This window comes from Gopherus evgoodei, chromosome 1, assembly GCF_007399415.2.
Source record: "Gopherus evgoodei ecotype Sinaloan lineage chromosome 1, rGopEvg1_v1.p, whole genome shotgun sequence".
Classification (NCBI taxonomy): Eukaryota; Metazoa; Chordata; order Testudines; family Testudinidae; genus Gopherus; species Gopherus evgoodei.
Window position 1 is genome coordinate 343,539,540 of NC_044322.1, and position 17,953 is coordinate 343,557,492.

Below are 17,953 nucleotides of genomic sequence, written 5' to 3' on the forward strand. Positions count from 1 at the left end.
ATGCTCTCTGTAGGCAGTACAAGGAGATGAAGGGCATGAGTATAGACCAATGGATACTGCTATTGAAGAAGAATTCTGGTTCTGGACCCCCAGAGTGTATGCACACCCCCAGTGAATACCCAGGAATCACATATCTCCAATTTCAGTTACAATAAAGTAGATAACCTTTCTTTATGCTTCCACTGACATGAGAACACACTACATGCTGTTTAGAAAAAGCAACTTGTCTAAATTTCAGGTTTTATAACAAGTTTCATTGCCAAGTGAATCATCAGCTCTAGTCACAAACTAGTCTCCACAGTCATCTTGTGAGCACCTGAAAAACAAAATAACTTATCATGGATAGACTATTTGCCCCCGAAAAATCATATACAGAAAAATTAAAGATTTCTAGGTGATTCACAATAAGAGGTGAGTATGTCAAAAGCAAGAACATAGGACTAAATAGCCCAGGAAAAAGTGCACCAGATAGGAGCGGGATTGTAGTGAGTACAAGTAAAGAACAAGCTGTAGTTGCCTTGGGGGTAATAACTTGTACAGAACGTGTTAAACAGGTTCTCGGTTCTGCAAGAGACTCGTAAACTGAACATGTGGTTAAGTGGTATAACACTAATGCAACACGTATTGCACCCATAAGGAAGGAAGTAGTGGTAAACTACGTGGGGCTTTAAGTCTAAGGAATATTGATTGTATAAGTGTGGTCCTGAATTGGAATCTTGAATTTTAGGCCAAATGAGCACTAAAAGAGGATGACTTCTTTCATGGCAGAAAAAGCTTCTGGCAGGAGCTGGTGAGGAGACATTAGGTGTGGTCCATTGGGAAACTGTGGCGAGAAGAGTAAATTACTTCCTACAACCCAATGCAGAGGTCTTGTAATTTTTTGGGGGGGGACCATATCTCACGGGTTGTATAGTCATACGTTACTAGGATGATATAAAGAGACAAGATGTTTGACTGCATGTCATGCAGGTTTTTTGCCAACAGAGAGGTTTCACGTATGGCTATATGAGAGTAATACTACTAGAAGAAATGGGAGCTCTGCAGATGGAAAGGACTACAGCAGCAGTCACAGAGGAAATAAATACATTTGGGGGAAAAGAGGGGTCAAACTCAGGTGCCAAAAAGGGAGGAAGCCGGGAGGCACAGTTCGGGCTAGGACAACTGACAGCTGATCAAATACACCAAAACCCAAACAATTTGCTCTTCTCAAATTGATATAGGAGATTGATTTTTTCTGCTCCACTTTACTGAGGTAATGGAGAAAAGGTTGGGGAAATGGGACAGCTCAGATTTTTCCAAGCCACAGGGCTCTGCACAGCTTGATGCTGGTGCCATCTTTCCCACTTTTAGTGGGAAGCAAGGCCGGCTCCAGGCACCAGCTGAGCAAGCTCATGCTTGGGGCAGCAGTTTCTACGGGGCAGCATTCGGCCCAAACCTAGGGCAGCACAGCAGGGGTGGGTTTTTTTGGTTCCCCGATCCAGCTGCCCTGTACGGGGCGGGGAAGGGGAGCGCCCTGCAGCAAACTCGGCAGGGCAGCCCGCGTCTTCCCTCCCAGCCTACTGGAGCGGTGCAGAGCCCTCCCAGCAGGTGGCGTGTGCGGTCGGGGCTGTGGGGCGAGTACCCACTGAAGCCCTGGCCACCCCCATTAGACTGGGCATGCACTCTGCTGCACCCTGGCTCTGGCCGCCCGTAGAGTTTTTTTGTTTGTTTTGTTTTTTTCCCCTGCTTTGCCGGCTGCACCGTTCCCCCCCACCCCCTGCTTTGCTGCTCCAACCACGCCGTTTTTTTGGTTGGTTTCTCCCCCCGGTCCCCTCCCCCCGCTTTGCCGCTCCAGCCATGCCGTGGTGGTGGTGGTGATGGTGGTGGTGGAGTTTTGGTTTTTTTTCCCTTGTTTTGCCGCTCCTGCCGTGCCGCAGGTTTTTGTTTGTTTGTTTTTTCTCTGCTTTGCTGCTCCAGCTGCCCCAGCTCCCCCGCCCCTTTTTTTTTCCCCCGCTTTGGGGCAGCAAAAAAGCCAGAGCCAGCCCTGGTGGGAATGACTCTGACAGATCATTAAAGTAAATTCCTTGGACCTTGGTGCTAAGATGGATTCTACTGAAGAGGGAGCCTTTTGTAATAGATAAAGGAGTTAGTTTCTGGAATTCTGTCACTTTCAGATTCAAGAATTTCTAGAGCTAGACAGAGAATAAGCCATGTGGAATCTTAGATTAAAGAAAAAAAGGGAACCAAAAAAGGGGATGTCCATACTTGACAAAATCCCTTACCTAAATAACTTCTTAAAATCAGTTCTTGAATGGAGAGAAAATCATAGAAGTACTAGAGAAATGAGTCTGTTTGAAATATCTGGGTCCTTGGAATACCACTAGATACTAATTAAGTCCCAGATCATACAGAAAGGTATGTCTATAGTGCTGATACATGACAGTATCAGTGATCCCATATATGTAGAGAAATTCTACCTCAAACCTGAAGACAATGAATGGAGCATTGTTTCTATTATTTTGTCCAGTAGACAGGCTGGGGAGCAAATCCTGAAAGAAGTTAAAATCACAGGGGTCATTACTTATCCCCTTCATACAAGCACATCAGAAAAAGTTTTTGCCTTTAAACAGGTATATGAAGAGTTAGGAGTGGAAACAGGAATGTTATGCAGAGCAAAATTCCAGGTTGTAAAGAAAATGTTGGTCTTTAAGATATTAGCTTAGCTTAAAGCCAACCAAACTGCCTAGAGCTCTCAAAAGAGGACTAATGTGTTTTTTAGTTATTGACTCATTTAAGAGAGATTTTAGATCTTAATCCTCTTCCCTAGTGAATAGAGTCCACTTCAGTTTCTGTCCTGATATTCAAAGCCTTGCCTGGAAGTGTCTCCAGTGGCGTAAAATATTGCCTTTCCTTCCACTACCCCTAGCCTCTCCCAACAGCGACATTCCATCAGAATAATTAAACTGTCAGTTGTCAATAGACAGAGAGAGTTGGTCATTAATGCAGGAAACAGAACTGTCACAGGAGCTCATCCTACAGTATGGAACTTTCATAGGAGATAAGAACAGACTGAATACAAAACTAATTTCTTCCCCTACACTTTTCCTCCTACAGGCAAAGAAGGAAGAAATAGATTATTCCTCCTCAAATACTTATGGTGAAATCATGGCTCTATTGAAGCCAATGGTAATTTGCCATTGACTTCAGTAAGACCAAGATTTCATCCCTAGTTTCTCTGGAGGTGCTCAGATGCTTTGAGTATCATATAGATACATAGAGAGTCGCATGACTGTTATCACACCAGCTCTAATCGTGCATTGTGGTGGTCCGATCTTGTTGATGCACCAAGTTATAAAGGTATTTACACTCTGAAGATGTCACGGAGAATACTTCAAACTGCATAGCCAGCTCTGACCTTAATTCAACAAGTGGTCAGGCTCCTCGAGACAGAGGGCCAGATTTTCAAAGATATTTAGGTGGCAGAAGATTTAGACAGGCTCCTAACATGTTTGGTGCCTAACTTTTCTATTGATTTCTATGGAAGTTAGACACTTAACCTGCTTAAATGGGATTTTCAAAAGCCCGTAAGCATTTACCTAAATCTTTAGCTACCTAAAGACCTTTGAAGAGCTGGCCTATAGTCCCTGAAACTGCCTCTTGTCTCTTATTGGCCTTGAACATTCAGAGGTGTAACTTTTTTGGAGGTAAGCTTTCCCCAGCACCAATGATTCTACCACCCACATAGTATTTTTTGGAACATAAGTCATAGTTGGAATCACTTTTTTAAACTGCACTTCAGGACAGAACAGGAAGTCGCTAAAATAAAGAACAGGTGAAATATTAAAAACACCCGGAAAACTGAAAATGACACAGAAGTGATCCGTGGCCTTTTGAGGCAAAAGTGTGTTTCACACCACAATCACCTCAAAATGACTGTCAGTTTCAAAAAAGGTAAATTGTAAATGACATTGGGAACGTTTTCAGGGGAGGGAAGCCACTTCATGACATTCATAGAGATTTCTTGGGATTTTAAACTGAAGGCTCAGCAACTGGTTGGAAACTTCTTCACCCTTTGCCAAGAAAAATGAGCTAAACAGCTTAAAGACAGAATGGTCTGCTGCAGTAGTGTAGCCAGGTGGAGGGAACAGGGGGAGCATCAAAAAAAAGATGCCAACTGCCATTGCACTTTTACTGATGGGGCAGTGCTTTTACTCACCTGGAGGCACTCCGCGTCTTCGGCGGCACCTCAGCAGCAGGACCTTCACTCGCTCCGCAGGTCTTCAGTGGCATTTCCTTCAGTTCTGCTGAAGATGCCCGGAGTGAGTGAGGGCCCGCTGCCAAAGACCCGGGGCGTTGCCGGGTGAGTAAATATTAAAAGGGCGCCAAGATGCTCAGTGGGGGAGCAGCCGCTGCCCTGCTCCCCCACCACACTACTGGTCTGCTGAGCCTACTGTTAAGGGATAGAATGTTCCCACCTTAACCCTGTTCCCAGGGCTCCAGGTGTAACCCTGTTGATTTAGGCACCCCCACCCTTACCCAGTTCCTAGAACTCAGGATCACCCATACCTAGGGCTCAGGGCATAATTTTCTGCAGGTTCACAGGGTCTTTTACCAGTGAAAGAGCCTTACACAGTAATATTCTTAACCCCTATTTATTAACAATTATCAAAACAGAATGAACATGCTAAACATACAATACTCACCACACACCATAGGCATGGGAAATAGAGGTGTGGGGGGTGCTGCAGCAGCCCCAGGTTTTACGTGGGTTCTTGGCTGCTGGCCCCATCCCTGGCTTCAGCTACTGGCCCTGCACCAGGGGCTCTGCACGTGGCCCTGTGCCCGGGAACCCTATGCCCTGTCCGGGTCCTGGCTCCAGTCCCAGCTGCCAGCTCCTGGCCCACGCCTGTGGTCCTAGCAGTCAGCCCCATGTAAGGGCTCTGCACCTACCCCCAGCTGGGGCTCCAGCCTTGGCCCTCTTGCCCCTGTCCGCATCCCCCCATCCCAGAGCCATGACCCTGCTCCTGGCCCCAGCTCCAGGAGGAGGTGAGGGGCATGGACAGAGGTAAGGGGGGCACAGCACTTCCAGTCTAAAAAGTGTTCCAGTGCCACTCTCACTCCCAAAAAGGGAGAGGAACTTTTCTTAATGGTCAGTCAGGATCAGGTGATTTGGGGACTCCAGCTTCTGCACAGTGTGATTAGCAGGGTGTTGAGGCTGATAGCTCCGATTTTGGGGCTGTGTCCTGGAGTTAAGTTCCTTTTGGACCCCAGTTTATATAGTTAAACTTGAGTCCTGCTTAGCTGTACCTTAACCCATCATTTTAAACTAAAATACTATAAAATAATGCTTTGACCAATCTTAACATATTGTGAAACAATTCTTCACCCACTCATACCCCACCACCTTAGTTGATTTAAATCTTACAAAATTAGTTATCCAACAGACAGAAACAATCACAGAACCAGACAGAGATCATACTGATAAAGCAATAGGGAAGTAGGAACCATATAGATTTTTACAATCATAACTGGAATAAATTGCCTAGGGAGGTTGTGGAATCTCCATCTCTGGAGATAAATGGTTAGATAAATGTCTATCTGGGTTGGTCTAGACAGTGTTTGGTCCTGCCATGAGGGCAGGGGACTGGACTCAATGACCTCTTGAGGTCCCGTCCAGTCCTTGAATCTATGAATCTATAAACTGTTGATAAGTGATTCTGTGCCCAACAGAATGCTAACAAGCAAAGTTTTCTTTAAGAGATTCCTTACTTACCTGGTGATGGTGGGTACTATTAGGAGGGCTGCCTTAACAGTCCGATATTACATTGTTTTGATATAATTTAGAAGGAATGTGAGGATGTGACTTTCTGCTTCTTGGCTCATGGCTGCTGCACTCCTAGTATGACTGCAGAAAAAGGCCTCAGATGTTACACAGCAATTGGTTGGAAACTTCTTCACCATTTGCAGAGAAAAAGGAGCTAACAGGTTAAAGACACAAGGGACTGCTGAGCCTACTGTTAAGGGATAGAATGTACCACTCTCAGGTGCGGGAGGAGGGAGGGAATCAGCAGTGCACAAAATTCTATGTAGGTCCTCATTTAATATTTGTATTACAGTAGGACAAAGGGGTTTGTCCTGCTATGCCCTGTATAAGCATCAGAAAGATAATCTTAACTCCACACAGTTTATATATCTCCCATGATTATAGTATCTGAACACTAAAACTCTTAAGTTTTGGGAGTTTGGGCTGATCTTGTTTTGGAAACAAAGCACCCGAGAGTAGGATTTTCGTTAGTATGTTCCAATACAACAGACTATGCGCACCACTTCGTTGTATAAATGATTTCCTTTTTGAGCCATAATATATTTTGTTTTGCTACAAACTCTATGGGTCTAGACTGTTAGGGAATTTCAGGCAGGCCATCCTGAAGAGGTGGAATAATGTATAATCTCCAAGAACAGGTGGGGAAGGAAGGGTGGGTGGAACCTACTCCCTTTGAGGTTTTGTCAAAAAGCGCATGAACCAAAGGGTCCTGTCACATCAAGTCTCATTGTAAGTGCTGTAGTCCTAATGTTGCATGGGAAATGCCTAATGACCACACTTGAGAATTGATCTTAATAGGTCAAAGGGCTAAGATCACATTTTGCCAAGGCCTTGCACCATATCTATCTGCCTATGTATTTACACCCTTTATGGCTTTAAAGGGCTACCTCTTAGTAAATGGAAATTGGTCAATACAGAGACAATCATACTCTCAGGCTTTGTATTCTGCCATCACAAAAAATTGATCAGAATTCACCTCTAATATACGAGTGCTCCAGAATCTAAGTTTTGTTTTGTAAAAATATGCAGTTTTTAGTTATTTTGGCTTCCAAGAAAATTTCCTAAAAGTGAACAGAATATAAACTCTATGTAGTGTTATCCTCTTGAGTCTCTGGACAGCCTGCAACAAATGATCCACCCTCCCCAATGGAGTTTTGAAGACTGAAACCAAATGACAACTTCAAATACCAGCATTGTGAACTATTTGACAGCTGATAATTTTAGCAGAAAGTTTATGCTAAGGTGCTTATCTTGATCTCGGGTCACTTCCTATGTCTTTTTGGGTGCCAAAAGCCTCCCATGTTACCCACCCGGCTACCAAAGCCTACAGTTCATTCTCCCACCTGAGACAACTTTTAAGTACAGTTATGTATTAATACAAAACTGTTACATACTGAAAACATGGAATAAACCAAATTAAATCTAATATAAAAACAAATAGCACAAGGCATACTATACTGTTTATTTATTTTTTCTTTGTAAATCAAAACATCCATTAAAAAATTTACCTATAGCTGCCAGAGAATTTCTGGTTTGTAGTCCCGGAGTGCTACAGATACCAGGGCCCTTGCCACAGAATTTAGTTCTAGTTTTGCCACAGAATACATAGTCTGGCCAAAACAGTTTTCCTATATAGCTGATTAAGCCTCCCTGCTATTTTTGTCCTGTGGAGCCTTCATAATGTCTTTCTGTCCTTGAATTGATCAGAGGTCACCAAGGAAGTGATTATCATATATTTGAGGGGAAGGGAAAAATAAAAACTGCCACACAATCTGAGAAAATGTCAGAACTTCAAGCAACTGATGAGAGTTTGAAATGATACATCCTTCGCTGGGTCAAGAAGACGTATGTTTCTAGAAAAGGCCACTCTGACTTTGTTCTGTGGCTGCAGGACATCCAACAGCTTGTGACCTTTTCTTATTTTTCCTTGGATAGTGGAAAAAGGCATTGAATGACCTTCTGAATAGCTTGATATCATTTTGGGCCTTGAGGTATTACACAAGATTTAGTCCAATTCCCCAGAGGACACCATCTCAGCACTTGTCATCTGTTACTGCTTCTAATGTCAGGTAGTCCTGAGAGAGTAACGGAACCTTTAGAATTCTCAACTTTTGACTTTGTTCTATTACAGCAATGTAAAACTTGAATAATTTAATGGAATTGCTCCTTAGCTGACTTGTGTAACAGGAGAATTGGGCTCACTGTATGACATAAGCAGGAGGCAAATGTGGATATACAAGCAATAATCACAGATAAGGAAATTGACATAACAAATGCAAAATTTAGGAATACTGTACAAAAAGATGGGGAAATTAACAATGAAGATTGCAGAAGACAAGTCATTTTTCAAATAGGGAACAGAATAAATCAGTACAACATGTAAGAGGGGTTTAGGTAACTTAATTATAGGATAAGCAGATGTTGCAGAATTGCTAAATGAATTCTTCATTTTAAATGTTCACAAAAGAATATGTGTAGTCTGAAGACAAGCACAGAAATACATTTTCTCTGGAAGAAAAACTAAATACTGGAAGAACTCAGTTAAAAATAAAAAGTAAAATAGAAATTATTGAAGGTGGATAATGCACCAGAACCAAACAGACTCCATTCCAATATTCTGGAGGAGGAATTAAAAGAGAGAAGGAAAATTAAAGTTATTTAAAATTATCTTTCTTTGACCACTCTCTTTTTTGGAACATTTCCCCCACCTCCATGCCTCAAGCATACACTTCCTTCTATTTTGGGGGGGGGGGGGTAATTCCCTTAATTCTCCCATGAATCTCTCTCTTCCATTTTGCCTATAAAATTATGGAGCTCTCATAGCTTTGACTTCATCCTCAATTCATTCCTCCACTCTGGATTCAATCCTCTTTGCGTTCCCAGAATTGTCCTCACTTAGGCTTAAACAGTTGCTTACTGCTGCTAAATCTAAATGGGGAATATTTGATCTGTCTGCCTTCCATAATGCTGCTGATCCCTCTTTCTCCACTTCATCTTTCTCCTTGATTCTTCAGCTGTGATTTCTTTCTTCCTTGCTAATCAAACCTTCAGTGTGTCCCTTAAGCCTCCTCAATTTTCTCACTTCTCTCCACTGGCGTTCACCCACTCTCACTCCACTGTTTTCCTGTCTCCCAAGGCTAAAAGTTCAGTTTAATCTTTGGACCAGCTCTTCAGATGTGTCTGAGACACAATTACTGCATTTTAAAGGTGGGAATGCAAACAATGCCCTTTGCACTGACTCACTTGATCCTGAGCCCACTGACCCAAAGGCTGCTTTAAAATACATTGTCTGGCAGGTGTCTGCCTTGATATCCAGAAATTGCCAGGACGTAGACAAAGCTTGTGTATCCCCCTTGCACATAGCTATCTCCCTTATGTTGGTAGCTGGATTCTATTAGGCTATGGTGATGCTATGTTGTCTGAGTCTCCCCCTGCATAGGGAAGATTCTCTGGGGCTGGATCTGCTGGGTTTAGGTATGCAAATAGCCAGAGTGCAGACCAGGATTTGGGACCTTAAGCTCTTTTCTCCTTTTCTCCACACTGTCCAATATTTCTCACGTTCATGTAACTTTTTTCTCTTCAGAGTCATAGATATAAAGGACAGACAGGACCATGATTATCATCATCTAGTCTGACCTCTTATGCATAACACAGACCAAAGAACCTCACCCAGTAACTTCTGCCAGAAAGCTCAATTTCTAAATGATGTGCTATCTTCAATTGATGGAGAATCCACTATGTCACTATGTAAGTTGTTCCAATCATTAATTTTCTTACGGTTGAAACATTTGTGCCTATTTTTAGTCTGAATATTTCTAGCCTCAACTTCCCACCATTGATATCCCTTATTCTGCTACATTAAGGAGCCATTTACTATCAGAAATTTCTTCTCCAAGTCAGTACTTGTAGAATGTGATCACTTTCTTTTGGTTAAACTAAAAAGATTGAGTTTAAGTTTTCTCAATATAAGCACAATAATAATAAGAAACATAAGAACGGCCATGCTGGGTCAGACCAAAGGTCCATCTAGCCCCAGCATCCTGTCTTCCCGATAGTGGCCAATGCCAGGTACCCCAGAGGGAATGAACAGAGTATGTAATCATCAAGTGATCCATCCCCTGTCGCCCATTCCCAGCTTCCGGCAAACAGAGTCTAGGGACACCATCCCCGGCTAATAGCCATGATGGACCTATCCCCCATGAATTTATCTAGTCTGTTTAGTGAATCCTTGTATTGTCTTGGCCTTCACAACATCCTCTGGCAAGGAGTTCCACAGATTGGACTGTGCATTGTGTAAAAAAATACTTCTTTTGTTTGTTTTAAACCTGCTGCCTATTAATTTCATTTGGTGGCCCCTAGTTCTTGTGTTATGAGAAGGAATAAATAACACTTCCTTATTTACTTTCTCTACACCAGTCATGATTTTATAGACCTCTATCAGATCCCCCCTAAATCGTCTCTTTTCCAAGCTGAAAAGCCTCAGTCTTATTAATCTCTCCTCAAACTGCAGCCGTTCCTTACCCCTAATCATTTTTGTTGCCCTTTTCTGAACCTTTTCCAAGTCCAATATATCTTTTTTGAGATGGGGCGACCACATCTGCACACAGTATTCAAGATGTGGACATGCCAGGGATTTAGACAGAGGCAATATGATATTTTCTGTCTTATTATCTATCCCTTAATAATTCCCAACATTCTGTTTGTTTTTGGCTGCCACTACACATTGAGTGGATGTTTTCAGAGAACTATCCACAAAGATTCCAAGATCTCTTTCTTGAGTGGTAACAGCTAATTTAGACCCCATCGTTTTATATGTATAGTTGGGATTATGTTTTCCAGTGTGCATTACTTTGAATTTAACAACACTGAATTTCATCTGCCATTTTGTTGCCCTGTCACCCAGTTTTGAGAGATCCTTTTGTAGCTCTTTGCAGTCTGCCTGGGACTTAACTATCTTGAGTAGTTTTGTATCATCTGCAAATTTTGCCACTTCACTGTTTACCCCTTTCTCCAGAACACTTATGAATACGTTAAATAGGACTGGTCCCACTACAGACCTCTGGGGGACACCACTATTTACCTCTCTCCATTCAGACAACTGACTGTTTATTCGTACCCTTTGCTTCCTATCTTTTAACCAGTTACCAATCCATGAGAGAACCTTCCTCTTATCCCATGTGCAGCTTACTTTGCTTAAGAACCTTTGGTGAGGGACCTTGTCAAAGGCTTTCTGAAAATCTAAATACATTATATCCACTGGATTCCCCCTTATCCACTGGATCCACCTTATAGTGTATATATGTTCTTATATATATACTATATAAGACTCAAAATCCTCATTTTCTTTATCATCTCTATTGCTAAAATGCTCCACAAATTAGTAATGTCTCACCTTAATTTCCTCAACTCTGTCTTGCTTCACTGCACCTCAGGGCCTCTTCACTCTGCTTATAATATTGTTGCAAGTCATCTTTATCTTCCTCAACACCAAACACATCCTGCCCTCTTTTAAATCCTATCATTGGCTTTGTCTCTTAGTGCATTCAATTCAATTCCTAATCCTAGTCTGAAAGGCCTATATCAACATCATTCCACCTACATTTCAGCTGTCACTTCCCCCTACTTTTCGTGTCATATTCCTTATGCTTTTCACAATACTTTGGTCCTGCTTCTCTGATCTAATTTTCTCCTTCAACCCTTCTGTCTGAGGCTTTCATCCATAAAGTACACACTATGTCCTTCATATCTGTTCTAGTAAAAGCACCTCTTCAAGCAATCTCACATCTTTTTCTCCCCACTGTCTTTTTTTACTTAAAATATAACATCTTTGGGACAATGAACTTGTCTTAATCTATAATTGTAAAGCATTCTGTACATTTATGATTTCTGTATATAGTAAACTGACTTCTACAGTAAATGAGTGGACGAAGGGGAAGTATTGTGGCTCAGACGACACAGGGAGAGATTGGTAATCAGAGGAATTGGATTCTGTTCCCAGCACCTTTATGTCAGTTTCAACATTTGATAGTCAGCTCATTGTAAAGGGCCTTAGATCTATGGATGGAAAGTACCAGATAGGTCTTATTTAGGAAGTTCTGGGTAATACAGACATATCAATTTAACTATTCGTTGCATTAATATTTTTACACTGATTGCAGATTGATCAGGGGCACTTGATTAAAATACATGTAAACCTCAATTTTACAAGTCTCATGAAGACACCCAAAGCTTAATAAAATCGGAAGTTAAGTTAGGAGGTTTGGATAGAATAACATACTATTAGATTGGGAGACAAGAGCATTTTGACTAATACAAGGGGTTTTTGGAGAACTGGAGTTCATAAAATTGTTGTCAATGTTGATTTATCGAAGAGAGACAGGCTATGGTTAAGAAAACTCATTAAAAACTGTCAAAATAACAAATCCCAGATGAAAGAATTTGTGAACTTCATGAAAGTTTTCAGTTCAATATCAGCTTAGAACCTACATGATGGTACTGTATAGAAGACTGGCTACTTTAAACTCAATTGTGGGTCCTTGAGTAGACATAGTTCTTCTTGGAGCTCCAGGAAGCACAGCCACTGTACCACTCGGGTACAGAGTGGCACTTATGTTTCCTTTTATGCAAGTTTGGGGGGGGGTCACAGCTGTTTTTTTCCCCTTTTGAGGTGGCTAGCACTGCCAGTATGCAATGTGGCTTTTCCTCTTGTGTAACAGCACAGGGCTAACCACAAGTCTAACTCTTATGAGGAGAGGCTGAGGGAAACTGGGCTTGTTTAGTCTGCAGAAGAGAAGAGTGAGGGGAGATTTGATCGCAGCCTTCAACTACCTGAAGGGGGGTTCCACTCAGTGGTGGCAGATGACAGAACAAGGAGCAATGGTCTCAAGTTGCAGTAGGGGAGGTCTAGGTTGGATATTAGGAAACACTATTTCACTAGGAGGGTGGTGAAGCACTGGAATGGGTTACCTAGGGAGGTGGTGGAATCTCCATCCTTAAAGGTTTTTAAGGCCTGGCTTGACAAAGCCCTGGCTGGGATGATTTAGTTGGTGTTCGTCCTGCTTTGAACAAGGGGTTGGACTAGATGACCATGCAGAGGTCTCCTCCAACCCTAATCTATGATTCTACTAGATTAACTATAAATAGTGCAAAATTGTTTGAATCTGTCACATATAAAACCCATGGAAGTGAATAAATCCTAAAAAAGTGAGATCTTTGATAGAATTTTTGTGGAACTGAGTTCATGGTTTTGATTCTAAGACAATTTAGAACATGAGGACAGCAGTTACTATGTATACTACAGGACTGACTAAAAGGGTACCATCCTGACAGTACAAAATGTTAGAATGAGATTTGTATTAGCTTCTCAAAACAGTTCCAACTTAATACATAAAAAATAAAATTGTAATAGGAGAGTATTTACTGAACACTAAACTCCAAATTTAGTGGGATTTTCTCTGTTGATGCAAAAGACACAATAAATTGTCTTATTCTTTTCTTTTCTTTTGTATTACCATAGTGTCTAGGAGCCTTCATCATGAACCAGGACCCCATTGTACAAACACAGAAAAAGATGGTGCCTGCTCCAAGGAGTTTACAGTTTAGGTATGTATAGAGATCTTAGTATGAAGTAAGAAATTCATTGTGCTTATCCTGCATTCAAATTTATATTAACAATTTAGTCACTCAACATTTTCTATTATATTCATGGAAAAATATTGACGACCTCTCAACTCGTCTCTAAATTCCCCTGGATGTTAACAAAAGACTATAGCCAAGAAGATACCTTTGAATATGAGATAAATTATGAGTTCAAATTGTGTATATTATTTCTCAAGTTTTCTCCATGATTATAGATATATTCTTACGTCTCAATAGAAGAAAAAATCTGATCCAAACATTCACACAAACAAAAAGCCAAGTTAGAAAATACAAGTTCAGCCATTTAAAGATGTAATAGCGATTATCACATTAGGAAAGGTTTAGCCCAGGGGTGCAACCTTTCAGAAGTGGTGTGCTGAGTCTTCATTTATTCACTCTAATTTAAGGTTTCGTGTGCTGGTCTCTTTCTGTAAGTCTATAATGTATAATTAAAACTATTGTTGTATATAAAGTAAATATGTTTTTAAAATGTTAAGAAGTTTCATTTAAAATTAAATTAAACTGCAGAGCCCCCTGGACTGGTGGCCAGGACCTGGGCAGTGTGAGTGCCACTGAAAATCAGCTCACGTGCCGCCTTCGGCACACTTGCCATAGGTTGCCTACCCCTGGTTTAGCCATTTAAAATGGTAAAATTAAATAAGACACAATTACAGCTATTGCAGATTCAGTCACTCTCTGAAGTTCTAAGCTCCCTCATGTGGCTCTAAGGATCCTAAGATTAGGAGCCAAGTTAATCTCATTTGATTATTTAGGGTGAAGCACTATAATTGAATTTGGGGTACTTCTTAAACCAGGGGTGGGTAAACTTTTTGCTCCAGGGGCCACATCTTAGAATAGAAATTGTATGGCAGGCCATGAATGCTCACAAAATTGAGGTTGGGATTTGAGAGGGAGATGGCTAAAGCACCAGTGGCAGAATTTCCTGCTAAGGCTGTTTGATTGTAGCATAAAGATTGTTTTAAACTGTGGTTGTAGAATGGCAAAAAAAAAAAAAAAAAAAAAAAAAAAAGTCCCTTTCCACTATTCTAGCACCTATAAAGTCTTGGGCAACAGATTTGTTTCAGGTAGTAGTCTGGTAAATCCAGACTGTCTCAGTTCAGTAGCTAGTATGGATCTCTCCTGTTGCAAGATAATTATTGCTATTTTTCAGACAAGATTGATCAGATTAGGGTGGCTGTCTATTTCTCTAGTGGCAGAACAAGGTCTTGAGGGAACATGGGCCTCATCTTGCTGCTAGAGTTTCAGACAACTATGCTTCCTGATATACTAGACTTGCTTGGGAGAACTTTATCTCACAACATGTGCTTTAGATTCAGATCGTTCCTAGATGTGAAGGCCAGTGAGAGAGTATTGGGTCACTTACTTATGGTGATTATCAACACCGCTCTTAAAAGGGCAGGCTGCCTATTGCTTGAAAGGAAGCAATAGTGTGGCCTTTGCTCAAAAGTAATTCTTGAACTTTGACAATCTTGCTAATTACCAACATCTTCCCTTTTTGTGTATGATTGTGGAAAAGGCGTTTGTGAGATACAATCACAGTATATAAATTCCTTTGATCTTCTTGACCCTTGTCCAGTCTGGGATAGACCTGGCTATGGCACAGACTACACTGACTGGTGGGGAGGGATAGCTCAGTGGTTTGAGCATTGGTCTGCTAAACCCAGGGTTATGAGTTAAATCCTGGAGGGGGCCATTTAGGGATCTGGGGCAAAAATCTGTCTGGGAATTGGTACTACTGTGAGCAGGGGGTTGGACTAGATGACCTCCTGAAGTCCCTTCCAACCCCAAGATTTTATTATCTTGTCTTAGTGGTGAAGACCTGGTATCTAGGCAGATGGTATTAGATCTCAGTTGATCCTGAGATATTGCTGACTTACCTGCAGACCCTAGTGAGAATGGCTGGTTTGCTCTTCAGTGCCTTTGTTCTTTACTTATTGAGATATCTCCAAGAGAAGTTGTGGGCAATTGCTCCTCTTCCTGAAGAGCTTTAACATAGGATACTGCAGGGAGATGGCAGAGGTAACATTAACATTAGCTCCTTTGACTGAAGGAGTATGTCTATTAATGGCTATTAACCAGGATAGGCAAAGAATGGTGTCCCTAGCCTCTGTTTGTCAGAGGGTGGAGAGGGATGGCAGGAGACAGATCACTTCATCTTTATCCGTGAGGTTCACTCCTTCTGGGGCACCTGGCATTGGCCACTGTTGGTAGACAGGATACTGGGCTAGATGGGCCTTTGGTCTGACCCAGTACAGCCATTCTTATAGAATAGAATATCAGGGTTGGAAGGGACCTCAGGACGTCATCTAGTCCAACCCCGAGCTGGGACACTTGAGCTGAATCCTCAGTATAATGGCTGGGGAGGTGGGGAAGGAGGGCCTGTCAGGACATTCTTTTACGTTTCTGAGACTCTGGAAATTGGCTTGAGTGATCCCAAATTTGGTGACTTTTGGGGCAAGCTGAAAAAGGGTTTCTGGAGAAGGCCGAGGCTATAGTTATATCTACACAGCACAGTTAACTCAGGCTGTTACCTCAGTTTTATTCTTATCCCCCTTACTTGGTAGGTCTGTGGGTTAGAACTCAAGCTCTGCTTTAACTTTGCAGTCAGGATGAAGCCTAACTCAGTCAAGTGCAGATAGTGCCCTTCTCATAATTTCTTTCCAAAGGACAGAAAAATTCTCCCACAACTGAGTGGGAAAACCAAGTGCTAATCACCCAAGTTAACAGTGTAGTGTATACGTACCTATGCTTCCTAGATGATGAAGGAGGTATATGGCTGTCTGGCCAAGTTCATAGGGAACTGATGTTAATGCTGCTGAAACATAACTTAAATGTATTTATTGTAGGATTAATTGTTAGAGAGACCAGAGACTTGCATAGGCATCTTTATTATTTTACATCTGGTTAAACAATTAAAATAAATCTTCAGCTCGCCAAGTCAGATCTAAGCTGTGGGCAAGAATGGTTCAAAGAGCAGCTAAAAACAGGCATCTCCTTGCTAATGTAGGAGATTTAGCAGATCTGTAACTGAAGTAAGATGGTCTGCTAACAAGCTTGCTCCATTTCACACGAATTGGTTTAAAAGAAACCCACACCTTTAAACTGGTGCACGTTTTGTGTGTGGACACAAGGCCTAGCACCGTGATCACAGGACATAGTTTCCATCTTTGGCCCTCAAGCCAGCTCTTAGAGGTAGCACTCTGCAAAGATCTGAGATACTAGGTAGATTGTTAGTTTATTTTAAAATGCAGAGTTACAGCAAGTCTTATTTTCTCTATACTTGAGTGACCCAGCCCGGGTAGGTCTGGGACGCTGCCGCACCGTTTGCGTACACTCTGGTTGCACCCAAGGCCGGCGTCTCGGTGCTCTAGGGGCCCCGGCCCTGCCTCAGGGAGGAGGCGCTGTGCTGCAGCCCAGGGTCCCCGCGTGCTAAAGTGACAGGCATGGCCCATCCGCCGCCCGAGCCCTGCCTGCCCCTCAGGCTCCCCTTCCTGCCTACTCCCGCTTCAAGAGTCTCCGCCCCCCGAGCAGCTGAGCTGCCCATGACAGCAGCCCTACCACCCCTCACCCACCAACTGCGCACTCAGCCGAGCCCGCCTTCCCTAGCCCCCTCAGCACTCGCCCCTCTCCCCTGCGATTGGCTGGGCGCCTTGTCTCTCCGGCAACTCCCCCTCCCATTGGGCGAGACCATGGCGCCGCGGCCCTGCTCCCCGCCCCTCCCGGTGCTATCGGTTGATCCGAGCGAAGAGTAAATAGAAGCAGGAGCCCAAAATGGCGGAGTCTCCTAGTCCCGTTCGCGGCGCGGTGCCGCCGCCGGAGCAAGAGGCGTTCGGCGCCAGGCCGCCTCTGGCCGCCAAGGCCTCCCGGGGGCCCCAGCCGGCCGCCAAGAGGCTGAAGGGAGCTGACGAGAAGGGCCTGAAGGGCCCTAAGCGCGTCAACGGCGAAGGGGGCGGTGGTGGCGGGATAATAGGCAGCAGCAGCCCGCCGCCGCCACCACCAGCGTCGGGCTACGGCGGCCCCACCGCCTGGGGCTTCGCGGCGCTCCCTGCCGGCCCACCGGGGGGCGGAGGAGGCTTCGCTTTCCCCCTCTCAAGTGCAACGGCAAGCTGTTGCTGCCGGCCCCCTCCCCACCAGCACCGCCACCACAGGCATCGCCTGGACCCGGCCGCCGGCGGGGGTGGCGGCGGCGGCGGCAGCAGCAAAGCCAAGCGGCCCAAGGAGAAGCGGGACAAGGAGAAGAGGAAGCACGGGGCCCTGGCGGCGGGAGGGCGGCCTGAGTGCGGCCTGCCGGGAGGAGAACGGCGAGGTGACGCTGCTCTTGCAGAAAGGTAAGTGCCCGGGGCTGCGCTCAGCGGCGCAGGGTGACTGACCCCTCAATCCCCCCCGGGCCGGGACACCTGCGAAACCGCCGGTTTCATGGAGGGTGACTGAGGAGCTGATGGGAGGGGCTGGGGGAGCCATCAAAGGGGGGAGAGCAGCAAAGAATCCTGT

General features: G+C 43.6%; 1 protein-coding gene across 1 annotated transcript in view; it reads left to right on the forward strand.

The window, feature by feature from the left end:
• The first annotated feature begins 17,207 nt into the window (after window positions 1-17,207).
• RSBN1L (round spermatid basic protein 1 like) overlaps window positions 17,208-17,953 on the forward strand; it is an 88,270-nt gene continuing 87,524 nt past the window's right edge. Inside the window, 2 exon segments of the mRNA XM_030557317.1 lie at window positions 17,208-17,745; window positions 17,747-17,790. Coding sequence (XP_030413177.1) covers window positions 17,234-17,745; window positions 17,747-17,790 — 556 coding nt within the window. The 5' untranslated portion in view covers window positions 17,208-17,233.